Consider the following 11,527-nt stretch of genomic DNA (forward strand, 5'->3'; position numbering starts at 1 on the left):
AAAAATCTCATGCAAAGACCATTTGAGTAATAAACCAAATAAACTGGAGTCCTTCTTAGATGTGCATCCATAAAATGCCTTTCTAGTGCAAACCACAACAAGGTGGATCCCTAATCCTAATCCTGCTTGTGGTTTTTCCAAGTTCACATAGTTCAAAGGCCCTCTTTGCCTGTGGAAATATTCCTGATTGTTTTTCATTATGTTGTTTCAAATATTCCAAAATATCAAACACAAGTATCAATTCTTCTTCAACTATCCTTTAGGTTAAATCTACTCCAATGCCCATCATCCCAGTCCCGCATGGAATATGATGTCCCCCCATCGTATCCTCTGGCATCGCTCGCAGGATCCTCCAGGGGGCTCCCTCGGTAGCCGTTGGAAGAGCTGGGCAGCGCCCCTCCCCCTCCCGCTTTCGAAGGAAACTGAGCATGCGCCTTGTTTTCTCCCCGTCACAAGGGATGCCTCCTTTTTCCCGGAAAAGGCTGGGATCGCGTCTGGCTTTTCTACCGTGTCCGATCCGGCTCCCCTTCGCTGTGAGCCTCGGGCTGAGTTTCCTCCAGAAGTCCCAAGAGTTTGCAGGGAAATCTTACACGGATGGAAATCCAGACGTTGCTATTGGAGGCGAGCGTGGCGACCTGCCAAAGTTCGTCAGGTTCGGAGTTATGGGAAAGGGAGATCCCGGGGTCCCATGTTCCCCTGCCGCCCCTGTGCATGCACGGGCCAGGCCGGGGAGGAAGCCAAGCTTCGGCGGGCGGGGGAACGAGGACCGCAAAGACGAGGGATGCGTTTACCCTCCAACCCTGCGGGGCGGGGGAGCTTTGGAAAGCAGAGATTTCTACTTTCCAAGCAGCCTTGACTCCTGGACAGTTTCCTGCATGTTTCGTGGACCCGTTTTCAGAAGGGGATTCCCTCCCCTCCTCTTTCCTAGGCTGAGAGAAGCGACCTGCCGAAGTCGCTCCTGCTGGCCTTGCATGCAAGGCTGCAACTCCGTGTGCAAGAAGTTGGATAGAAGTTGTGCAAGGACTGGAACTGGGTTTCCTGGTTTCCAGCCTTTCTCCACCAAGTGGTTCTTTCAGTACACAGGATGCTCCACATCATCTTAAACAGTTAAAGCATAGATGGTTTATTTGTTGAGATGTTAGTTCTGTATGCCTAGGATGATGGTTTCTTAATTCTGCCCTCTGGAGTTTCCCCAGGAGTTTGGGCCAGAAAGTTGATGAGGTTCTCATCTCAATCACTGTTTATGATTTGTGATTCCGATTGTGCAAAGGTTTTTTACTTTGCAAACAACCATTGAAATCATTAGACTAAGTAATCAGACACTAGAAGTCGGAAACTTTTCTAAATGTATTTATCCAATATTTTCAGTCCTTGTTCGAAGCTGATCTAGAAGGCAATCCTGAATTTACTGCAGTAGTCAGACTTCCTAATAAGATAATATTAATAATAATCCTCCTTGTATATACAGCTGGATTTCTTTCTTTCCTTCTTTTTTTGTAGGAGGAGGAAGAGGTTGCTTCAGTATTCAGATTTGTCACCATTTTGAACTCGCTGTGTTTTCCATTTCAGATATCTAAGTTGGAAATCTTTCCTGGTTCCTCTGGAGTCCAGATTATCTTTTGTGGGAAGAGGGCTAAATCACCCTAGGAGATTTGGCTAGACCTCTTGTGAAATCCATCCCTCCATTTTGGATCTGGATTAGAGACCAGAGACAAGATGGAGGGACAACGCCCAGCAGATGCAGGTGTTGGAAAAGGCCTTCCAGCTACGCAGCCTTGGAACTGTGGGAAGAATGGGGCAAGTCCTGGGCAGAAGAGCCAAGAAGAGGAAGCCAACACTTCAGAGATCCAATTCTGTCACTTCAGAAAAGTGCAGTTTCAGCGGGGGGAGAGTCCCCGAGATGTTTGCACTCAGCTTCACCACCTTTGCCGTCAATGGCTGCAGCCAGAAAGACACACGAAGGCTCAGATGCTGGACTTGGTGCTCCTGGAGCAGTTCCTGGCTGTCCTTCCCCCAGAGATGGAGAAATGGGTGAGGGAGTGTGGAGCGGAGACCAGTTCCCAGGCGGTGGCCCTGGCTGAAGGCTTCTTGATGACCCAGGAGGAGGAGAAATTGCAAGAAGAGTTGCAGGTGTGAGAATTTAATCATGGCATCTCTAAAGAGGAGTTCTGTGAATTTGTCAATTGCTTTTTGGTAGAATTTTCTGGGATTATTAACTCCTATGGACAGTTGTTCCATTCTTCTAGGGCCCTGATGGCGAACCTATGGCACGCATACCGGAAGTGGCACACAGAGCCATCTCTGGCGGCATGCGAGCTGTCGCCCCAGCTTAGTTCCATTGCGCATACGCATGCGCCTCCCGCTAGCCAGCTGATTTGCAGGTATCTGCGTGTATGAGCGGGGAGCCGGGCGCATGCGGGAGATGCGTGCACATGCGCAGGAAGTGGGGGAGCACAAGGGGGTCACACATGCATTATGGGTGCAGGCACGCAACAACGAAAAGGTTAGCCATCACTGTTCTAGGGGATGTGTTTGGGGGCAATTCCTTGTATTCTGTTTCCAGTTTTGCAAGCAGAGATTGGAGTCTGCTGGTTTAAAGGTGCAGTATGATAATTCCTGAGTGCTCTTTCTTTGTTTCTCATGTCACGTCATGTCCAGAAATCCTTTGAAGCTGTGACTGAATATCCCAAGGGGAGGAAAGATTCATTCAGATCTTCTCAAGAGCTGCTGTTCAGGGAGACTTTACACAAAGATCAAAGGAATGAAAGCACGCCAGGTAAGATAAGCTCTTTCTGTATAATGTGACTTCAACATTTAGCTGATACTTTTGCTCCTCTTGATTGGAATCTCTCTCTTTAGAACAAATCTGCTTCCACCATTTTTCCCTTACAGAGAGTAGAAAACTGTCCTTGGAAATTTTAGAATCACCTCCTCTTTGTGGTGGGGCTGAAGGGTTGGCTGAACCGCAACTTCAGGTAAGGAGGAAAAAGATTGGAAAATCTCCATGAATCTTGGATGGATTTCATTTTGTTCTAGAGTTTATTGTAATAAATTGCTGTTTGTAAGCAATATGAATCTGACATCCGGTCATTCAAAACTGATAGGCGGCCTAGCCTATCTCTCCCTTCTGAGGGGATCCTTTGTGAGACGCTTTCTCCATTTCTCCTGCTTCGCCATCAGATTTCATTGACCAGATTGTTGTCAGCATCGGGGCTCTTCCTTCTGTCTCCCAGGGTTATTCTCACACACCATTACAAGAAATACTCTTTTCTTCCTTTTCAAAAGCATCTTTGGGACTATTACAAGTGATCTCATTTTGAATTCAGCAGAAGATGCCTATTTTGTTCACTGGATCTCTCTCGAACCTTTTTTCCTTGTTCAGGGTGTAGTGTCTTTTGAGGACGTGGCTGTGTATTTCTCCGAGGAGGAGTGGTCTCAACTGGATGCTGACCAAAAAGCGCTCCATAGAGAAGTCATGCTGGAGAATTCCAGGAATCTGTTTTCTCTGGGTAAGAACCCTGTCTGTGCTCAGGATAGCAGAGCAGGTATGGGATGAGAGTCTTAAATGTAATTTCTGGGGAAAAATCACTTATTTATTTATATCCGGCCTTTATTTTTTGTAAATAATAATAAAAGCAGCGGATAAACCCAGTATTCCTTCCTCCTGCTGTTTTCCCTACAACAACAACCCTGTGACTTGGGTTGAGCTGAGAGAGACTGGCCCAAAGTCACCCAGTCAGCATTCATGCCTAAGAAAGAACTAGTACTCACAGTCACCCAGTTTCTAGCATGGTGTGATAACTGTTTTACCAAAGTAAATTTATAGAAGAAGAAAATTTATTGAAAGAAAAATTGGAAAGCTGTATAGAATTCCTTTTCACATAAAGGAATTGGCTTTTTTTAATGCTTTCTGCTCATAAAATGCAACATTTCATGCCATAGAAGATTTTAGAGAGAATCTGAGGGTCAGATAAGGATGATGTCATCTCTTGAACAAGTTTCTGCCTACCAGGGTTCGGTATTCATACCTGAACGTTGTCACTGGCTCCCCCCCCGATGGGCCTGAGCTGCTACAACCAAGACTGGATGGGTCCTGAGTGAGATGTCCCTTCTCTCAGATGTGCCCATTTGTGCACCAAGTTTGGCATCAGCCTAGTTGAGGGTAGGGAGCTATTGCCACCCAGAAATTCCCCTCCGCTTTCAAAGATTCTGCCCTGCAGACAAGTGGAGATGAGATTTCCAATGAAGTTGGAAAGCTGGTAGGTATGTAGTTGACCCAGCCTGATACCGTGTCCAATGGACTTCAGGACTTTGTGGCCCCATGAAATAGTCCCAGGTCAAAGCTTACATCAGGGTTGTGTCTTAGATTCATTGTGATGTAATCCAATCCTGTTATATGAGGATCAGTAGGGATAAATTTGCAATTAGGTCCTTGCTAAAATCATAGTTTGGAATCTTTATGTTTGCCTACAAAGCAGCCAAAATATATTAATGATTCTTTGGCTGAATTTCAGAAGAAAAGGTTTGATTGTTCCCTTTTCTTGCTACATTTCATTTTCATTTTCTTTTTGAAGGCTTTAATGAGCAAGAGAATAAGAATTGCAACGAGGAACGCCATGCAATCCATCTGAAAAAGGAAAAGGGGAAATTTGCAGGTCAGATGCAATCAAACAGTTATGAAACAAAACAATCACAAAGTGGAATTAAAAAAGGCTTTCCTCGGGTCAGTTGGCTTCCTAACCATACAAACATCGATGAGGGAAAAAGACCATATCAATGCATGGAAACTGGAAAAAGCTTTAAAAAAACCGATCATCGTATTTCTCATAAAAAGACAAATTCAGAAGAGAAACGATATACCTGCAAGGAGTGTGGAAAGACCTTCTACAATAATGACTCTCTTACAAGACATCAAAGGAGTCACAAACGAGAAAGACCTTATAAATGCATGGAATGTGGAAAGACCTTTACTTGTAGCAGTAATCTTAATACCCACAACAGGACCCACACAGGAGAGAACCCATTCAAATGTATGGAATGTGGACAGAGTTTTCCTTACAGCAGTACTCTTAATCGCCACAAAAGGACCCACATAAGAGAGAAGCCATATCAATGCATGGAATGTGGAAAGACCTTTACTTATAGCAGTAGTCTTAAAGTCCACAACAGGATCCACACAGGAGAGAAGCCATTCAAATGTATGGAATGTGGACAGAGTTTTCCATACAGCAGTAATCTTAATCGCCACAAAAGGACCCACATAGGAGAAAAGCCATATCAATGCATGGAATGTGGAAAGACCTTTACTTATAGCAGTAGTCTTAAACTCCACAACAGGATCCACACAGGAGAGAAGCCTTTCAAATGTATGGAATGTGGACAGAGTTTTCCTTACAGCAGTACTCTTAATCTCCACAACAGGACCCATACAGGAGAAAAGCCATATCAATGCATGGAATGTGGAAAGACCTTTACTTATAGCAGTAGTCTTAAACTCCACAACAGGATCCACACAGGAGAGAAGCCATTCAAATGTATGGAATGTGGACAGAGTTTTCCTTACAGCAGTACTCTTAATCGCCACAAAAGGACCCACATAGGAGAGAAGCCATATAAGTGTGTGGAATGTGGAAAAAGCTTCACCTGTAGCATTAATCTTAATAACCACAAGAGGATCCACACAGTAGAGAAACCATACAAATGTATGGAATGTGGAAAAGCTTTTAATTATAGCAGTAATCTGAATTCTCATAAAAGGATCCACACAGGAGAGAAATATCTGTGCGCAGTGTGTGGAAAGAGCTTCACTTTTAATAATTCTCTTATAAGACATCAAAGGTGTCACAAGGGAGAAAGACCTTATAAATGTATGGAGTGTGGAAAGACCTTTACTGGTAGCAGTAGTCTTAATTCCCACAAGAGGATCCACACAGGAGAGAAGCCATATCAATGCATGGAATGTGGAAAGAGCTTCACCTCTGGCAGTAATCTTAATTCCCACAAAAGGACCCACACAGGAGAGAAGCCATATAAATGTGTGGAATGTGGAAACAGCTTCACTTCTAGCAGTAATCTTAATGACCACAAGAGGATCCACACAGGAGAGAAGCCATACAAATGTATGGAATGTGGACAGAATTTTACTTTTAGCTGGAGTCTTAATTCCCACAAAAGGATCCACACAGGAGAGAAACCATATAGGTGCACCCAGTGCGGAAAGACCTTCTCTTTTAATAACTCTCTTATAAGGCATCAAAGGAGTCACAGGGGAGAAAGACCTTATAAATGCATGGAATGTGGAAAGTGCTTTACTTATAGCAGTAGTCTTAATCTCCACAACAGGATCCACACAGGAGAGAAGCCATTCAAATGCATGGAGTGTGGAAAGACCTTTACTTACAGCAGTACTCTGAATTCCCATAAAAGGATCCATGCAGGAGAGGAGCCATATAAATAAATGTGTGCAGTGTGGAGTGAGCTTTAAAAGGAGTTGTGATCTCACTTCCCATGAAAGAATCTATACAGGAGGGAAAATCATATGAATGCATTGAGTGTGGAAAGAGCTTTGCAAGAAGTAAAGCTCTATACTTGCCGTAGTCGAATCAACATGCAGGAGAAACCATATCAATAAAGGAAGTATGGGAAGAGGTTCAATAGAAATACAGGCTTATTACTGTTGTTGAATCCAAAATTCCCATTTCTAAGCAAAACAGTTGTTAAGTGAGTTGTGCTCCATTTTACAACTTTTGCCACATTAAGTGAATCACTGCAATAACATTATTATTATTGAATCTGCCTTTTCCATTGATTTTGCTTCTGACTCCGGTTGGAAGGTTACAAAAGGTGATCACGTGACCCCAGAACACTGCAACTGTCATAAATGTGAGTGACTTGTCAAACATCTTCATGTAAATCATGTGACCATGTTTCAACAGTCATAAGTGTGGAAAATGATCGTAAGACACTTTTTTCAGTACCGTTCTAACTTCAAACAGTAGTAGACGAACTGTTCTAAGTTGAGGACTACCTGTCTGGGAATTCAACATAATTCAACCAAAAGCCATAGAAGAAGATCACATATATATCAACATATCATGTGAAAACAATTTCAGAATGATGAATTCCTCTAAAAAAAACCAGAATGAGAAATAAAATCTGTGTTCAACGACACTTTTTGAAGCCAAGGTGGTGCAGTGGTTACAATGCAGTATTGGAAGCTAATTCCGCTGACTGCCAGGAGTTCGATTCTAACTGGCTCAAGGTTGATTGAACCTTCCGCTGTTCTGAGACCCAGAACAATGAGGCAAAATGAGGACCCAGATTGTTGGAGGCAATATGCTGATTCTGTAAACCATTTATGGAGTGTTGTAAAGCGCTATGAAGCAGTATATAATTTTAAGTGCTATAGCTATTGCTATTTTGTCTTTCTATGATATGATGATAAGGAAATCTCTAAATTCAATTTAAATAAATTGGGTTTAATTGAAATTGTTTCTAATTCGAATGGAATAAAAATAATTTTGGATTTAAATAAAATTAAATATAATTGATATGGTATGGTTGTCCATGAGACATTTTTAAAAATTCTTTTTAATGAATTAAAAATAACATCCCACACAGTCTTGTGACTGAGGTTTGCTATGTTTTTTGCCAATTTCCAACAATTCCTTCGGGTTTCCGGTTAAAAATGCCCATTGGTGAAAATGGACTTGTTTAACAACCAGTGTTTGCTTAATGACCACAAGGTTCACTTAACAACCATGGTGTTTGCCTAACCCAGGGGTCTGCAACCATAAACACTCAAAGTGGCATTTTTCTATTTTCTTTTAAACTGGTATCTTTCTTTCTCCCCCCCCCCTCACTTTTTCTTTCTCCCTCTCTCTGTTTCTCATTTCTCTTTCTCTCTCTCATCTATAACTGCTAAGATTGGAAGCTGTTTTTTTATAATCCTATTTCTTTGCAGTTTTTTTTGCACACATTTGTGTATATGTATCCAATACTCTTTCTTTCCGCTATCTATTCAAAATGGGCAATGATTTTGTGTGTGAGTGTGTGTGTAACATGTACATATGTGTGTTATGTATCTGTATGGATATGTATATATATTTCGCTTTTAATGTTTGTCAGTGTAATTACAATTAAAAAATGACAATAAAAGTTATCCTATCTTCCTTCTTTCCTTACCGACCCCATTCCTCCCCACACCCTATTTTGTGTTGGCTTCCCAGCCAGGTACTTACCAGGTCTGATCCTGTTTAGCTTTCTAAAATCAGCCTACTGAAATAAATAACCAAACTAAACTGCCCAATAATTTAGCTACCATCACTGTCTTACATCTGATTTCAATGTAAACAGCCAATCTGTAGTATTACTAAATTTTGCTAGGCATCTGCTGCATGTTACTCTCTTTCTTGATAATCTAGTCCAGAAGAAGTCCCGAAACTTGGCAACTTTAAGACTTGTGGACTTCAACTCCCAGAATTCTCCAGCCAGCTATGGGAGTTGAAGCCCACAAGTCTTAAAGTTGCCAAATTTGGAGACCCCTGATCTACACAAAGTAGTAGAAAATGCAGGCCATGTAGAAGTCAAAATTGATTACAGGCTATCAAGTCATTTCCACTGCCAGCTACCACATAGTAGAAGGATAAGGTTCATAATAGTGACCTGTTTTCCCTTAAGTGACTCTTTGAGGTATTTGCTTATTGACATAAGATAAAATGAAACCAAAATTGCAGTAGTCTTAATGCCCACAAGAGGATCCACACAGGAGAGAAGCCATACAAATGTATGGAATGTGGACAGAGATTTACTTATAGCAGTAGTTTTAATGCCCACAAAAGGACCCACACAGGAGAGAAGCCGTATAAATGTGTCGAATGTGGAAAGAGCTTCACCCGTAGCAGTAATCTTTGTAACCACAAGAGGATCCACACAGTAGAGAAGCCATACAAATGTGTGGAATGTGGAAAGAAGTTCACTTTTCATTATTCTCTTATGAGACATCAAAGGAGTCACAAAGGAGAAAGACCTTATAAATGCATGGAGTGTGGAAAGAGCTTTAGTTGCAGCAAACATCTTCATTACCACAAGAAGATCCACTCAGGAGAGAAGCCACATAAATGTGTAGAATGTGGAAAGGGCTTTAGGTGGAATTGTGCTCTTGCCGCCCATAAAAGGACCCACACAGGGGAAAGACCATATCAATGCATAGAGTGTGGAAAGACCTTTACTTGTGGCAGTAATCTTTATTACCACAAGAGGATTCACACGAAAGAGAAACCATATCAATGTGAGGAATGTGGAAAGATCTTTACTCATAGCAGTAGTCTTCATAGCCACAAGAGGATCCACACAGGAGAGAAGCCATACAAATGTGTGGAATGTGGAAAAGCTTTTCAATATAGCAGTAATCTGAATTCCCATAAAAGGATCCATGCAGGAGGGGAGCCATCTAAATAAATGTGTGCAGTGTTTAGTGGGCTTTAAAAGGAGTTGTGATCTCACTTCCCATGAAAGAATCTATACAGGAGGGAAAACCATATGAATGCATTGAGTGTGGAAAGAGCTTTGCAAGAAGTAAAGCTCTATACTTGCCTTAGACGAATCAACATGCAGGAGAAACCCTATCAATAAAGGAAGTATGGGAAGAGGTTCAATAGAAATACAGGTTTATTACTGTTGTTAAATCCAAAATTCCTATTTCTAAGCAAAACAGTTGTTAAGTGAGTTGTGCTCCATTTTACAACTTTTGCCACATTAAGTGAATCACTGCAATAACATTATTATTATTGAATCTGCCTTTTCCATTGATTTTGCTTCTGACTCCGGTGGAAGGTTACAAAAGGTGATCACGTGACCCCAGAACACTGCAACTGTCATAAATGTGAGTGACTTGTCAAACATCTTCATGTAAATCATGTGACCATGTTTCAACAGTCATAAGTGTGGAAAATGATCGTAAGACACTTTTTTCAGTACCGTTCTAACTTCAAACAGTAGTAGACGAACTGTTCTAAGTTGAGGACTACCTGTCTGGGAATTCAACATAATTCAACCAAAAGCCATAGAAGAAGATCACATATATATCAACATACCATGTGAAAACAATTTCAGAATGATGAATTCCTCAAAAAAAACCAGAATGAGAAATGAAATCTGTGTTCAACGACACTTTTTGAAGCCAAGGTGGTGCAGTAGTTACAATGCAGTATTGGAAGCTAATTCCGCTGACTGCCAGGAGTTCGATTCTGACTGGCTCAAGGTTGATTGAACCTTCCGCTGTTCTGAGACCCAGAACAATGAGGTAAAATGAGGACCCAGATTGTTGGAGGCAATATGCTGATTCTGTAAACCATTTATGGAGTGTTGTAAAGCACTATGAAGCAGTATATAAGTTTAAGTGCTATAGCTATTGCTATTTTGTCTTTCTATGATATGATGATAAGGAAATCTCTAAATTCAATTTAAATAAATTGGGTTTAATTGAAATTGTTTCTAATTCGAATGGAATAAAAATAATTTTGGATTTAAATAAAATTAAATATAATTGATATGGTATGGTTGTCCATGAGACATTTTTAAAAATCCTTTTTAATGAATTAAAAATAACATCCCACACAGTCTTGTGACTGAAGTTTGCTATGTTTTTTGCCAATTTCCAACAATTCCTTCGGGTTTCCGGTTAAAAATGCCCATTGGTGAAAATGGACTTGTTTAACAACCAGTGTTTGCTTAATGACCACAAGGTTCACTTAACAACCATGGTGTTTGCCTAACCCAGGGGTCTGCAATCATAAACACTCAAAGTGGCATTTTTCTATTTTCTTTTAAACTGGTATCTCTTTCTTTCTCCCCCTCATTCTCTCTTTCTCTTTCTCCCTCTCTCTGTTTCTCATTTCTCTTTCTCTCTCTCATCTATAACTGCTAAGATTGGAAGCTGTTTTTTTATCATCCTATTTCTTTGCAGTTTTTTTCACACACATTTGTGTATATGTATCCAATACTCTTCCTTTCCACTATCTTTTCAAAATGGGCAATGATTTGTGTGTGTGTGTGTGTGTGTGTGTGTGTGTGTGTAACATGTACATATGTGTGTTATGTATCTGTATGGATATGTATATATATTTCGCTTTTAATGTTTGTCAGTGTAATTACAATTAAAAAATGACAATAAAAGTTATCTTATCCCATCTTCCTTCTTTCCTTACCGACCCCATTCCTCCCCACACCCTATTTTGTGTTGGCTTCCCAGCCAGGTACTTACCAGGTCTGATCCTGTTTAGCTTTCTAAAATCAGCCTACTGAAATAAATACCAAACTAAACTGCCCAATAATTTAGCTACCATCACTGTCTTACACCTGATTTCAATGTAAACAGCCAATCTGTAGTATTACTAAATTTTGCTAGGCATCTGCTGCATATTACTCTCTTCCTTGATAATCTAGTCCAGAAGAAGTCCCGAAACTTGGCAACTTTAAGACTTGTGGACTTGAACTCCCAGAATTCTCCAGCCAGCTATGGGAGTTG

The 11,527-nt window shown here is 41.0% G+C and overlaps 2 protein-coding genes across 2 annotated transcripts; both read left to right on the forward strand.

Moving 5' to 3' along the window:
• Nucleotides 1-424: 424 nt before the first annotated feature.
• Nucleotides 425-7,619, forward strand: LOC148131758 (uncharacterized). Its single transcript, XM_087952905.1, has 6 exons — nt 425-652; nt 1,570-2,130; nt 2,659-2,776; nt 2,893-2,975; nt 3,383-3,545; nt 4,575-7,619. The coding sequence occupies exons 2-6, from the start codon at nt 1,717-1,719 to the stop codon at nt 6,455-6,457; spliced, it is 2,661 nt and encodes an 886-aa protein (XP_087809031.1). The 5' UTR covers nt 425-652; nt 1,570-1,716; the 3' UTR covers nt 6,458-7,619.
• A 1,114-nt stretch (nt 7,620-8,733) lies between these two features.
• On the forward strand, nt 8,734-11,189 carry LOC148131759 (uncharacterized; the record flags this gene model as incomplete). The annotated part of the gene is given in 2 exon segments (XM_087958832.1): nt 8,734-9,450; nt 9,452-11,189. Coding segments are annotated over 2 exon segments (810 nt in total), but the record flags the coding sequence as incomplete, so codon positions are not given.
• Between the last annotated feature and the right edge of the window lie 338 nt (nt 11,190-11,527).

This window comes from Notechis scutatus, chromosome 2 (assembly GCF_049901735.1).
Source record: "Notechis scutatus isolate UNSWTSFEM ecotype Mainland chromosome 2, rNotScu1.2, whole genome shotgun sequence".
Taxonomy (NCBI): Eukaryota; Metazoa; Chordata; class Lepidosauria; order Squamata; family Elapidae; genus Notechis; species Notechis scutatus.

Bases quoted from the DNA above. Each gene is read 5' to 3' on its own strand.
- LOC148131758 (XM_087952905.1), top strand. From the start codon at position 1,717: ATGGAGGGACAACGCCCAGCAGATGCAGGTGTTGGAAAAGGCCTTCCA. The intron at 2,976-3,382 runs GTAAGGAGGAAA...TTCCTTGTTCAG, and splicing joins TGGCTGAACCGCAACTTCAG to GGTGTAGTGTCTTTTGAGGA. The intron at 3,546-4,574 runs GTATGGGATGAG...TTCTTTTTGAAG, and splicing joins TGCTCAGGATAGCAGAGCAG to GCTTTAATGAGCAAGAGAAT.